Genomic DNA, 15033 nt, shown 5'->3' with positions numbered 1-15033 from the left:
CCCAGCTGACTTCCTGCCCTTTGGGCAGGGGGCTGGACTCGATGATCTCCCGAGGTCCCTTCCAGCCCTAATGTCTATGAAATCTATGAAATCATTCAGGCCTCACCCAAATTTCCATTTCTGTTTCTATTGTTGCTGACTGATGTGATAAAGATTAGCAATCCTAGAAATCTGTTTTTTCCTGCATGTTTGCACATCTGAAAGAGGAGGAAAAAAAATGAGTGTTGCAACAGCAATGGTGGAGGGGAGTGCAGCTCACTTTGGTCAGAAGTCAGGCAGCATATTCTTTATTAAGGAGAGAGTGATAGCAGTGAGCAGTGGAGGATAGAGGTCCTGAGATGGATACCAATCTTTGTATTCAAGAGGAAAACCAGTAGCTAAGGAACAGCTCACAAAGCAATGAATATGCTGCTGACCTAAACATGAAGTTATTATTGGGGGGGAGGGGTGTACATATATACGCACCCCCCCACCCCCCAATATACATGCCCTCATGAGCCTAGACTTAGCCAAGGACTGTGGGAAGGCCTTGTCATGGGGTGCAGCTCCTGGACCTGGGAGAGACAAGTGCAATGCCTAGCCTTTTGTGACCCTGGTCCTAGAAAACTCTCTGAACTAGGAAACATCCCTGCCTCACAGGTGCACTGAGAAGCAAACTGGCTTTATGTCTAGGGGATGCTTAGATACAATGGTGAGAAAGCTGCATATATAGCTAGACACACTCTTTGTGGACTTACTGGAGTGTACTCTCGTGCACTTCCACCAAGAAGTCCCTTTCTGGGCCCCATTCTGAATTCAGGATGAAAGAGCGTGGGATCAGGCGCACTACTGTGTAGTACTGTACACTACGGAGAGGATGGTGCTAGGTGCTGTGTGCATCCACAAAAGCAGATGCAGGCAGTGCCTGGAAGGGTTTTATGTAATGCTGTGGCTCAACTAGGCAGCAGAGGTGAAAACAGGAATTAAAGGGAAGAAAACAGGTTCTTCCTGACACAGGTGAGGGACATCCTCATGACACATTCACGTAGCATCGACATGAGCTGACAGACACTGGTGTAACCCTATGCTGGCAAGCCTGGAGCACACACCCAGCCAGGCTACCTATGTCACAGGGCCCCACGCATCGGACAGGGAGGATGGTTATAACTCTGGGCCTGCTGTTGGTGGGTGGATCTACACTGGGGCATAGAGCTCTTCCCCAGGGGCCTCACAGTCTGGGCCTGTTCCAAGCTCACTTCCCAGCTGAAGGAACTAGTATCGGTGGGCAAGGCAGAGCTATGTGCGGATAGAGGCGTGTCCTGAATCGTAAGGGCTTGCCTGGAGGGCACCACGTTTGTCTGAACAAGCCCTGAGACTGAAGTGGAAACCTGATTCACTTGCGGGAAATGTGCTGTTCTTTTGGGCAACAGTAAGCCTGGACTTCCCACTGGACTCCACTCCAGCAGCCAGCAGGGCCATACAGTGCCTCAGCCAAGGGCCAGGCCTGTTTGGGTCACTCCTTGCTTATCCCTGTCATGCAGCTGAAAGAGGCAGTGGCAGGAGCTGGGTTAATGAGAAACAACTCTGGGCCGAGTCTCCCGAGCTGCTGCAGCATGACCTCATGGCTGCAAATCCGCACAGAAGCTTTGCCGAGATGGGAGTGGGAGGGCCAGCGAGCCCCACGTGGTTGTGCAAACTGACACTTGAGAATAGAAAGCAAAGCCCAAACTGGCTCCCGCCGGGGCCATGTGAGATGTCTCATTTCCTGAATTTAGCATTCCCCGCCCAGGCAGCCCATGTGCTGCTGGGCCACCTTTAGCTGCTGACAACAGACACATGTAGGTGACAGAGGCATGGAGAGCTTGCCTGTGATCAGCCATGAGGCTCTGAATATTCTGTCCTGTGCGTGCAGCAAAAAAGGACCAGTATGAGATGCATCTCTTGGCAAAAAAATGAGAGGCTCCAAATTCCACGTCCTCCATCCTGGTGCCCGTCTGCTCCTCAGTAGCAGCAGAAGAGTTTCCATAGGCCTGCAGACATGGGGACTCTTTCATGTGCCCTGTTTGGTTGCAAAATTTGCTGCAGTGAAAAGGATGCAACAGAGCAGGTCTTCTCTGGGGATAACACGGGAGAGACAAACATTGCTGGGGCACTGTGTTGGGCTCTAAATATCTGGCAGAAGTCGTTTGGAGGCCAGAGAAAAACATAGTCAAGATCTCTCCTGTGGGCTGTGTCAGCAGATATTAAAAATAGCCAATTACCAACTCCTCCCACCTCAGACAGGTTCAGGACCAGCTTAGAGAGCCTACTAGCGCCCCCCCCCCGCCAACCACCTTGCAGCTGTTCAAAACAGCCTGTGAAATGAGCTGGTAAATTTGCTGCAGATAAAGTGTCAGCATCACCACATGGAGGTGCAGGAGGAGCAGCCAGGGTTAAAGGCCCAGCCTGCACCTGCTGGAGAGTGGCCATCCGTGGGGGGATATGTAGTCATTGTTTTGCAGTGCAGCCCCCTCCTAGCTTCTTCCTCATGCAGAAATTAAGGCAGAAGAGATACACACTGCACTGGAGAGGCCCAGGGGGTTGGGGTACAGCCAAAGGGGGGCTGTAGAGGGAACCCCCTTCCATTCCTCCATGTTCCTGCTGTCCTTCCCCATCCACTGACTGTCTCTCCATACTGGCAAGGTCGTTAAGGGTTGGAAGGGAGCTCAGGAGGTCATATCTAGTTCAGTCCTCTGCTCCAAGCAGGACCAGCCCCAACTGCATCATCCCAGCCAAGGCTTTGTCTAGTCAGGTCTTCAAAACCTCCAAGGATGGAGATCCCACCTGCTCTCTGATAGATATGATATAGTTTCTGCACATAGAAAGTTACTCATTAAAGAACTGAAAAAAAAACAAATCCAGCATTGACTGAAAATATTAGATCTATCATAGAACGTTTACTATGTTCCAAGGATGATGAAGTCTTGGGATCACTTAGGTTTTTTGGAAATACTGAGCAAATATTTGTACTAGAATCAATACGCAGATAAGGTTAAAGCTCGGCAAGTCTAAACTATGAACAAGTGCTGTCAAAGGGAACAAGATAAACATGCCCAATAAATTTAAATGTGAACATTAATTTTTACAATTAAAATATACAGAGGAAGCGATGCAATTTCTAGTTGGAGAATTTCCTCCTAAACAAGGCAGTCGTATTCTTTAAGCAAAAAATCAAGCAAAACCTTACAGACGGTCAGGACAGGACAAGCCATCACAACAGACTACCCTATCCCCTGATGAAATCCTCAGTATCTGGGCCTGTTCTATTCAGGAGGATCTCCTGTGAGGAGCTGTTCATATTGTGCATTAGCACTTGACTGTATTTAGCAAGTAGGAAGGTTGAAAGTTTGAAATCTCTGCCTGAGCAGGCTGCCAACCATCTTTGTTTATTCAACGCAATCCATCTGTAGTAGTTACTCTATGGGAAAAGTCTCTGAGGGATTTCTGCTTTAAACGTAGGGGCCACTCCTTAGATAAGATGCCACAGATTTTTGAGCTAACGACATATTCCAGTCGTTGCTATGTTTCCAGTCTAAGCACCAGCTTAAATCCTGAATGAGCTATTTGCACTCTGGCAATGGCAGATGCTGGTAGGACACACCAGTGGGCAGAGAGCACAAAAGCATTACTGCCTCCATTCAGTCTAAGCAGCTTGCTACTTGGAGATACCTTAGCCTGAAGTTATAGCTCAGCTCCATGGCTGCACTCCAAAAGGAAGCGGGGAGTGAAGTTATTTGGACAGTATTAGCCTATTTGTAGCTGCTGACTCCAGAAACAGTTTACTTTGTGAGGTATAAGAGGGATATGGTCCAGAGTATGCCTCTGTGGCTGGGTCAGTGCATTTTAATTCAAGTCCTTTAGCTGGTGGTATCTTCTAGGGCTGCATCTATGCCTCAAGTACTTTCTTCCAGTTGAGAGCATGAAGGGCAATGTGACCTTCAGCACTCTTCAGTTCTTTCACCAGCACAAAATAGCAGGGTTATGCAATTCCCTGGCAATGGGGAAAGGAGGGAGGGCATGAATTAGCTAAGAACCACCCATCACAAAAGAGCCCGAGTTACTGGAAGTAGATGTTTCTCTCTCTCTGAGTTGGCGACTTGCAAGCAGTGATGTAGGCCACAGGAAAGGGGTGCTAGAGTCTGCTTAAAAATGGGTTGCAAGGTAGTCCTTCTAAAATACATCCAGGTCTTGATGCTCATGTTTTGGAGTACAGTTGGGGTCCTGTATGAAGCCAAACCCCAAGAAGCTGCCATACATCCTAATACTGGAACATGTCTTAAAGAAGCTACAGAAGCCACTTGCACGAAATGAGCTGTTGGTCTCATGGGAACATCCGAGTCAACCATTTCACAATACAGCTTAAGTGGAAATCCTGCTAGAGAAGCCCCATGTCAACATGGCCTGATCTTTCACCATATCACTGTAAGTTAGGCAAAAAGGGCATGCTCCAGGGTCTCTGAGCTGGAGGGTGCAAAGCGAGTTTTATACCTATATTCAAATGTGGGTTTAGGTGAAAATACCAGTAGGCAGAAGTCAGAGACTGTCATTGGCAAAGATTTCAGATGAGGCCTTAGGTTCATCCCGTCTTTGTGAACAAGGCATTTGACAGGATTATGCAACAAGCTTCCATCTCTCCTAATCTGGGGCGGATGCTACTGCTATACACAGAAAAGCTGAACAGAGAGGAACACTGAGGTGCTGATTAAAAGGGTGGGTGCATTAACCTTATCTGTACAATATTTACGGGCAGGAGAAAGGGGGTATCTTTTCAACTGGTGGAGATACCAGCATATAGGCCAGGAAATGGAGACGACTTCTGCTGCCTGGATCCTCACAGGGTCCATAAAGTTGACCCTGTGTTGAGTTTTTAAATGAAGAAAATGGTACTCCCATGGGACTACATAGGGAAGCATCTGCACAGTACATGTGGGGGGTGGGGAAATCACCATTCATTAACTACCCTACATGGTTGCACTGGGAATTTGTGTGAAGGCACTCTTTGTGCAAGGCACTTCCTGAATTGAGTCAGCTACCTTGAACTACCATTACTCACCATTCATGCGGTGAGACACCACGAGTCTGCCCCTGAGATCACATCTGGTTAGAAGGATGACTGGACTGGAGGACTGAATGAAGAGATGGGTTTAGGTGGAGCCATCCAACCTATCCTGGTTGAATCCTGCCTGAATAGTCTTGGGATTCATAGAATTAGCGAGTAAGCAGTCATTAGACCTGAAGGTCAGGAGTTGAGAAATGCATCTGAAAGAAGCTGCTCACACTGTCCTCCCCTGGAGCAAGACTCCTGAAAGGTCACCCAGGAAAAGAGGAAGCATCAGAACTAAGGACAGTTACACCTGCTTGGCATATAGCCTTCAACTCTGAGAGCTTTTACATGAAGAGTCTCTTGAGTTTGTCTCCAGGTGCATAGCAGTGGACCTGCTTGCTCAGTCTGATTGCATCTGGTGTCACCACCTTTTTGACAGTGGTGGAGACAACAGCTTTTCTCTCAGTTTGATGGCTACTTGAATTGTAGGGCACACCAGTGTACCCCTGCAAGGCCTGCTTCACTGATACACAGACTTCATCCATCCTTTTGCACTACAAACGTGAAACCTGCATTGTGTACGGGCGGCAGGAAATGCATCCTAGAAGTCAAAGAGACCATGGCTTGAAAACTTGCTTGGAACTGAAAGGCTACTGCCATCCTGGAACCCAAACCCAGGACAGCAATAATCCAATCTGATCAACTCCATCCTCTGAGGTATACCCAGCACTGGCTTTTCTTAGTTTATGTTTAGGCACAGGATGGTGAAAAGTTGAAGTCTGTTGTACCAAGTCAGTTGATTACTGCTTGTTGAGACTGCCTAGGAACGAGCCTGTCAGCTCAGTACAGGTAAACTGACTGGTGTTGTTTCCTGAGCTAAGATGCATCTCCCTGGAGACATTGTGGGAATACCACTGGTGCTGCTGACAAGCTGAATGGTAGTATCCTATAGTCAGGAAGCACTACTTCACGGTCAGGGCGGCTAGAGTCTGGAACCAGCTTCCAAGAGAAGTGGTGCAGGCTCCTGCCCTGGGGGTGTTTAAGAGGAGGTTAGATGAACATCTTGCTGGGGTCATTTGACCCCAGTATTCTTTCCTGCCATGGCAGGGGGTCGGACTAGGTGATCTACTCAGGTCCCTTCCGACCCTAGAAACTATGAAACTGCCCATCTAAAGCCTCAGGTATCTTCTGTGAAACAAGGGTCTTGGACACTGAACTGCATACCAGTACTGTGGACCACAAGAGCTCAAGCGCCTGGGGTGCACATGCCCCACGGACACAACTCAAGCAGTAGGTTGTTTCACAAGCGTCAACGTCAACCACACTATCAATCAAACTGGATTACGGTGCAGGGATTTTTGGGGGCCAACCCTCAAGTCCGTGGGAGCTATAGGTTCAACTTTCATTGAAGTCCACGGGAGAGTTATCTGAGTTAGTTCGTTACAGTTCAGACTTTTTCCTTTTAATTTGGATTTTTTTCACTGCATATTTATGAGTTAGGACAAAATAAATTAAGTTTATTTTAGGCAAAAGCTTACACCAATGTGACTAGCAAAGCACATTCCTGTGGGGCTTGCCTGAAGTATGACCTAGAAGAACATTAAAAAGGTGTGGTCCTCTTATCTCCAGGGAAGTATACAGCTTAACAAACCAAGACGTTTCAGAAATGTCCCCCACCCTCCTCCCAGGACTACTTTATTTTGCACTTCTTCCTACAGCTCGAATGTGCACTTCCCCCTACACTCAATTAGCTGGTAGTTTCTTCAGTGCACCTAAATTAGGGTTAACAGCTCTCTAAACCCCTCACTATGAAACAATCGTCAACAAGATACACTGTAGTTATGCATTCACATAACATGCAACAGCATCCAGCTTTAACATTATGCTTTCATAAGAAGGACAGATATGCAAACATGAAATTCGGAACTCATTTATTGAATATAGATGCAAGGATACCAACAAAAAGAAACTAATACTGCAAACTACAACTTTGGAAGTAAAGCCAATATAACAGGAACAAAATATACATAACAGAGTCGATAGGAATGTGTTTACCCTCTTGATACATTCCTTGTCTTTACATCTAGTGTAAATGTATGCTGAGAGCAAAAGCCAAACATGTGGGCCTGATCTGAGCGCTTTTCAACAAGCAAGGGTCGTCCAGGATCCTTTAAGGGTTGAGATGTCACTGCTGACTAACGAGTGTGCATACATATGCATACACAGAAACTGCTTCAACAAGTGTGTGTGTGTGTATATACACATATTAATGTATAACACATATTCACTGTATTAATGATGAAGGTCATATATATATGATCAAGAGCTGTGCTCTGTTTTGTAACCTTCATCATTAATACAGTGGGATCTGCTAATAGCGACATGCAAGGACTGGCTGTGACGTACTTCCAGCCTTCTTATGAGTTAAACCTCACAGTGATGATAAGGAGGGTTAATTCAACCAGAATACTGGTTTGCCACGCAAATCTCCTTGGCAATTATTAAGTACCAAGGGTGGCATTTCAAGGGGATCATAATCCCCCTCTTCCCCTCTGCTCTGGCTCACCAGGAAGTTACTCCTTTCCACACAAGAGCAGCAATAAGCAGCAAGCCCCAGCCCGTAGTCTCGCCATGTCTTCTGTCAACAAATAAGTGAACCCGGGGACAAATTCTGTATAACGCATGGAGTTGCGCTTGGATCCCCCCCCCGTAGCAACATGGCTCTTTGTACCTTGGGGGGGGGAGGCGGGGAGAATTTTTATCATGGAGTGCGCGCGGTGCATCCGTGACTGCCTTCTGAAGCTTGGCAAGTGGAGTTTCTAGCAGGGCCATGAGCACAGCATCTCTGGTTGGCACGCACCTGCTGAATAAGCAGACCCTTTAACCACCCTGCCACAGCCCCCTTCCAGCTAGTATCACATACATGGATACTGGGCTGGACCATTTCAGTCTCCTTGAACCAAAGTTGAGCCTCCTGCGGTCACCAAGTGGAACCTGTGCCAGTATGTTAGCGTGAACCAGAGTCTTAGTAATTAGTCCAAGAGCTTTCTAGGGCTCTTCCCTCCTGCATTACTTTATGAATTCTGTGGGAAAGAGAAGCCCTGCCAGCAGTGGGACAGATCTTTTGAAAGGGCAGTTTCCTGTGAAACTACTCTGTGGCTTTTGTCAGGGGAAGTTGTGGGGGTTAGTTTTCACAACTGGAGGAGTCTCTAACAGCATGTACTGCTCTTGTAAAGAAGAAATGGTCCCAAAAGCGGTAAAACTCAGTTCACTTCAATCATTTAGAGAAGACAAGTTTCTTAACTTTAGGTCTGTTTTCTAATTGTGAGATGAAAGCAAAACGGTCCCTATTAAAAAAAACAACCCCCCCTCCCCCCAAAGAAAAAGCAGGAACAAATTGATATTAATTTAACTAGTTAATTTAAACAGATCTATTTCACCTATAAAGCACTTTCATTTCACCTATAAAGCACTCCTAACATTTCCGGGAAGGCAGTAAATGCTCCAGAAGAATCTTCAATATATGCTCGCGAAGATTACATTGCTTTACAAAAAAAGACAGACCGTCCAAAATTCCAAGCTAAAATACGCATAAAAAGACAGCAATGGCAGTATTTTGTCTTTAAAAAATGATGCAAATGTTGTATACCTATCATACATTTTCATGCTTATTAAAACTACAGTTAAGGACATAGGAGATGTACAGTAAATACACTGCTGAGGTACATTTCTTCTAAATATTAACACCATCACAGAATTACTCCCCAGCAGGTGATACTACTTGGGAACATATAAATACAATTTTTACATCGTAAGGCACTTTTACCCAGCATACATGACAAGATGAAGTAAATGACTACATGAATTTGAGGCTTGTAACAAAAAGAAGAAAAATGACTTTTCTGACTTTCAGTTGCCATGAAATTAAATGAATGAGGGGTTAGCCAGCCCATCTCAACACAGTGAGATAACAGGTCACCAGCCACTTGCTCTTCTGCTACTCAAAGGTAAAGTGCTGTTATGGTTACTAGTGGCATGGAAGGGAATGATTTCACATCAAATGGATTATTAGATTATCAAATCCAACAACTGACACAATATGAAATAGAACCAAGGCAAAAAAATGAAAAGTTTATGTTGGCATATCTACTCCAGGTACCTGTCATCCTTCATTAATCAAAAATACAGTAGTTGCAAACAATGAAAAGTGCCTTTATTCATGTCTGAGGCACACAACGTAGAAGCGATCTAGAGACACATTATTTTGCATTCTGAAACTGTTCTGTGTGGTTGAAAAACGTTCATTGTCTAGAAAAACAAACATCTTGGTAAACAATTTCATCAAGCGATCTGTCATTGCAATTCAAGTCACACTTTTAATTCTGAAAGTTACAAATACAAAATAAAAATGGTCAATGGCATCATGTTTAGAGCAGTAACTGAATCTCTTCTGTACACTGCAATTTTTCTACTAAAACTGCATTATTCCCCAAGAAAACAAACAAAATGGAGGGAGTTCCAACATAGTAACGTGTAGAAACTCTCATATACAACAATTGAGTCCCTTGAGACATTAAGGAAATGTGAAAAGACAACGACACGCTAAATCTTAAAAACACAAGTAAAAATGCTACGGAAATTTATATTACAAATGAACTGCTTTTGTAATGTCAACTGCAGATGAACCTTTGCGGTTTCTAGCCAAATTCTCAGTGTATTTTGCTTGCAGCTTTACTTCAAATCTTGAGGTTTTACTGGGTTTCTAGAATGAAAGTCAGAACCCTATCTAAACAATGAGGTGGCATGATAGCGTTAGAAAGACTTGCACATTAGATTAAATTTTTGGTTTTATTTCAAATAAATCTGCTAATGTGCTTTAACAGACCAATGGAAGAAATTACTAGGAACTAAAAAAATGCCAGTTTAATGACAAAAATTAAGGAACTGAGCTGCTAGGTCTGATTGAACCTAATCTGGATTATTCTCAAATGGAACATCAAGCTCTAGCATGTGTCACTCCATGACAAGATTAATTAAATTCTACAAATCTTAAGAATCTTAAGCAGAGAGTTTCCTCATATAGTGGTCACAAGATTCAAAATAAATATTGATCTATGGGAAAAGCCATATTCTCATTCTTCTTACTTCACGGGAGCAGCCTGTATATGTATTTTGGACAAAACATGAAATGTTCCACACAACACAGAACATCTGAGGTATGGATGTCAGATATGGTGGCTAAATTCCATAACGAGTTAAAAAGAGTAACTCTTCGAAATGTAAAGAGGTTGGGTTGCAGTGTCCAAAAACGAGTATAATAAAGGCTTCACTCACACTCAGTGAAAGGTTCTTGGTATACTAGGGAAGCAGAAGAGGTGGATCGTTGGGGAACGAGCTACAGCGCTTTGGCATGAGTGCTGCAGCTCACAGCTCATAACCAACACCTGCTCAAGAAAACTGCCAGCAAGGAATGCCGGGCCGTATGAGCAATCACAGCAGGAACAAACTGTAAGGTTCAAGCGTGCTTCTGTGTACACCGACTTCTTTTTCTACTATGTGCTTTGCAAGCAAAACAGAGAGCAGCTTTTCCCCACAGACAGCCTCCATACTTGGTTTACGAAGAAAACGTGAAATGCACAAGTTACCAGCTTCTGGCCAACACGGACGTGTCCATGTTGTGAACTGAACTTGCTAAGACCTTCTCTGGTGCATGAATCCACTAAACAACTTACACATTCCAAATCTTAGATTTTTATTCAGTCCAGAAATATAGATCTTACTTCATTTCAATGTCTGCCTTAACTTTTGACACTGTACATATTACATCTCATTTATATAGTGTTTCAATTTTTTCCAGACACTGCAGACTACAAACTACATAATATTGACATGTAAAACTCTGCCACTTATTGAAGGCTCACAAACATGAACGTTTCAGGCAGTTCAATGAAATTTCTAGCAGATTTGGGCAGTAAAAAGTTACTGACCCTTTTCTGATCTTAGAAAAACAATTTAAAAGAATTAGTAGTTATGGATGTCTTATTCATTCCCAGTTCTCTAACTCTGTCCCTTGAACCTGTTTAAAAAATGATGAAAACAACAGTAAATTTAAAATCATACAGAACAAAGAGAAGAGCAACTAACAGAACTGATATTACATCTACAGGTAGTGACAAAAGTCAGGGCTTCCTTTCTTATATTTTTACAAAGCTGGCTGGATAAAAAAATAAAATAAAAAGAAAATCAAAAACAAAAGCCTCTCACCAAATAAAAATGTTCCCCCACTCTTCTACGGCATACAGATAAAAAGCACTTATTTGTATATGCTAGATTTAAACATTTTACTGCAATAAAGTATGCCAAATGTACGTTGAGTGTCTCAGTCTCAGTAACAGATCTGTCAGGACCAACTTCCATACCTAGTTTCCATTGAGCTGTTGTTGAGGAATGTCACTATGGCCAGTGCCTGCTTTCCCACGGCTTTTGCTCTCTCTTTCTTCATCTTCTTCATCTCTTTCATCGTTTCCACTGTGATTTTTACAATACAGTCTAACATAATAAAAGAAACAGTGGGGGAATTACTAGTAAACAGGACAAGTTACTTTATGGGAGTGCTTTTAGAACACACTGGGCTTCTACCACTGCTGAAGATGCACATTTTAGAATTTTACTGGATACTTGTACAAGGCATCAGACAACATCTGGAACAGACATAATTATCAGCTACCTTGCTTGAATCATTAGTCAGAGACTGAAAGACCTGGTGTAAGGACAAGTACAAGATAATTCAGAAAGAAGCGAGGCAACAGCTCCCAACTGGCAGAAGATAATAAAGAGGCATTGAACATCTCTTGGGTAGGAGCCTACCAAACTGCCATAGCTCCACGTGCCTGAACAGGAACTGCATTATGTGCTAAAGACCAGAGAAAAATGCCGATCTCCTTCAGGAGCACTTTCCAAACCCAGTCACTGGACTGAGAAGGATCTACATAGACTAGACCTACATGACTAGCCCCACCCAACTGAAATGGCTGCGCAGACGCACACAACTTGAACATCAAGGGTTCGATGTAGCAGTATGATTAGTATTCATGGATTCTACTTACAAAAAAAAAATTGTAAGAGCAAGCATTATCTATTACAGAAATGAGCCTGCACCACTATAGATAAGGCAGCATTTTCATTACTTGGTGGCCTATAACTGTACTGTGCAAACTGGTCTAATCCCCAAATAATAAGAAAATGTCAAAATGAACTGATTTTTACTTTTGATTAAAAAATGCTGCAAGAACTGTTGAGCTGATTAAAATAAGTGCACTACATCCAGCCCTGCTCTTCTAAGAGAGTGAATACGGCCAGTACTTTCTAAATTCAAAAGTTACGTGGTGTATTTCCTCCATGATATGATGGAGCTTAATGACAGAATGGAGCAGCAATTCTGTTTGTATAAAAATAAATTGGAAACAACTGCAATCCCAGTGGGAACATGGGTTCTCAAGAGTTTTGCAATGTGTATGCTACAGGGGAACTATTTTCATGATTTTTTAGCTGGTTAATCAGTTTAAACCATTAAATTGCATTGAAATAAGCAAAGAAAAGCAAGGTTCAAGTGCAGCCTGCACAAGCTAATGCCGTTAGTAAAATGCTGAAAAAGATCCATCCCAGTGCTTGGGGATCACTGCTACACTGCTCAGAGAGCACCCCCTTGCGGCTAGACCAAGGTGCAACATTAGCATCAGCTTCAACGGCAGCAGGGTCGTATTAATAAAAGACGGAAGCAGCTGGAAAAGGAGATAGGGAGCAGTTTAGGAGTGTAAAGAAATAACCAAGTAGATATGTCAGTTATCCCCAAGAAAATATAACACAGTAAAAATTTACCAACAACTTCAGTCATTTGAATTTCAGCTCAGTCAGGAGGAAATACATTTTTGTATACTTCCTATAAAAAAACCACCCGTTTGTTTGCAGCTATGCAGACGTTCTGAATGAAGTTAAAGGAGTCACTAAAATATGTTGTATATGTATAGCAGTTATTCTGCAGTATATTCACTGAAACAGTATTTTTCCTATGTAGTAACACAGTGAACAGTTTTACACATAAAAAAGGAACTATTTTCACTTTTGCACATACATTTATCCTCATCTTGATTTGGTAAAACAAATCAGAAGAAATGCATGAGTCTAGTGGGCTGAACATCAATCCTCTCCAGTGCCATAAGCTGTGGGGTCAGGTGATTTTGGCTGATGAAGGGGCAGTGCTTCTTCAAAGGGGCCCAGAGTCCTCTCAGTGGCTGGCTGGTGTGTTCTGCTCACATGCTCAAGGTCGTACTAACCTGATACGGGCTGGAGAAGGATAGCCTTCCTCTACAGGCTACGGACTGCTAATCAGCTCTCTGCCACTGACTTTGGGCAATCGAGACACCTTGGTCTGTTCTGCTCGCTCTCTGGCACACAGTTTAGTTTCTATGGACTGGAACAGTTGGACCTCTAGTTTTGGGGTTTAATGTAAAGGACTTGGGTGAATCCTGGTAGCCTGTAACATGCAGAAAGTCAGACCAGATGACTTTAGCAGTCCCTCTGACCTTAATTTCTACGACACCACAAGATCCCTGGTGCAGTTTGGCTGTTGCCTAAGTGCTAAGAACTCTCTGAAAACAGTCTGAACACAAGCCCTTCATCTAATTTAAGGAGTGTTGCCTGCAGCACCCATCCAGTTCTTCTCATTTATTTGGCTGGGATGATGCAAGCGGAAGTGGAAGCTGAAGTGCAGAGAGTAAAGAAAATTTTTTTGGACTGCTCCATGCAGGGAAATTTATTTTTGGCATTTTATGATTCAGGATTATTTACAATAGGTTAGTTAATTTTGCTAGGGTACTTAAAACTGGCCTTTTGCAAGCTTTTAGCGAACTAGACTACTGAATTATACTAGTCACCTTATCCACATTTCTGAGGAATTGTTCAAAAACCAAAGATATGGGAAGACATGCACACCTTTGGTTTTGTCTTTAGAATGTAAAAGCTTGGTCTTTGTTTGAATACTGGCAAAGACAGGACAAGTAAGTTTCTTTGTTGCTTAATGCTTCCAGTGCAGCTGAATGACACAGAAATCACCCTTACTGCATACTTGGTACTCTGTTTCAAAAGAAAAGTGACTTTTAAAATTAAATACACCGAAGAGGAAAAAAGTTACTTTATACAGGCTTAACAACTGTATAAATTCTTACTTGTAAATTCCTCGTGACATATTCTCAATATACTTTGCTTTGTCTTCTACTCCACAGTGGTAATGGTAAGTCTTGATACAGGCTTTAATTTCACACCCAATGGTGGCACCAGGTTGGCTGCAAAGCGTGCATTTCTGTTGAAATGAAGAAGGCAACACTCAAAGTTATGCTCTTAATCCCTTCCATATCTAGTCATTTAGCATTCAACTTAATCCCCTGACATTCAACTAACATGTCATCATGAAGTGCCAAATTTTAATGCTAGCCCAACAAGAGCAGCAATTTACCTGGTATATTACCCTTGGGGTACAAACTTAATTAAATTTGTAATAAGCCAGAAACATAATATGGAAGTAATTAAACTAGGAATAAGAGTACAGTTTATCCATCTGCTGAATTAATATGTTACTACAGGACTGAATACATTGATATGGTTCTAGACTATATTTTGTTGCTCCTGAAGCTGAAGCTTAGGCTTTTTGAAATCACAGAAGTCGGGTTGGAAGAGACCTTGTAGATAGTTTCATAGTTTCTAGGATCAGAAGGGACCCGAGTATATCATCTAGTCCAACCCCCCGCCATGGCAGGAAATAATACTGGGGTCAAACGACTTCAGCAAGATGTTCATCCAACCTCCTCTTAAAAACGCCCAGGGTAGGAGCTAGCACCACTTCTCTTGGAAGTTGGTTCCAGATCCTAGCTGCCCTGACCGTGAAGTAGCGCTTCCTGATATCTAGCCTAAACCTG

General features: G+C 43.3%; 1 protein-coding gene across 1 annotated transcript in view; it reads right to left on the bottom strand.

The window, feature by feature from the left end:
- Window positions 1-7826: 7826 nt before the first annotated feature.
- Window positions 7827-15033, bottom strand: part of PHF6 (PHD finger protein 6) — a 33477-nt gene continuing 26270 nt past the window's right edge. Inside the window, exons 9-11 of the mRNA XM_019536398.1 lie at window positions 14287-14420; window positions 11482-11611; window positions 7827-11138 (exon numbers count right to left, since the gene is read on the bottom strand). Of these exons, the coding sequence (XP_019391943.1) occupies window positions 11482-11611; window positions 14287-14420 (264 nt within the window). The 3' untranslated portion in view covers window positions 7827-11138. The remainder of the gene's footprint in view (window positions 11139-11481; window positions 11612-14286; window positions 14421-15033) is intronic.

The sequence above is a fragment of the Crocodylus porosus genome, unplaced genomic scaffold (genome assembly GCF_001723895.1).
Source record: "Crocodylus porosus isolate Cpor-Errol unplaced genomic scaffold, CroPor_comp1, whole genome shotgun sequence".
Classification (NCBI taxonomy): Eukaryota; Metazoa; Chordata; order Crocodylia; family Crocodylidae; genus Crocodylus; species Crocodylus porosus.
This window is presented reverse-complemented; position numbering and strand designations above follow the sequence as displayed.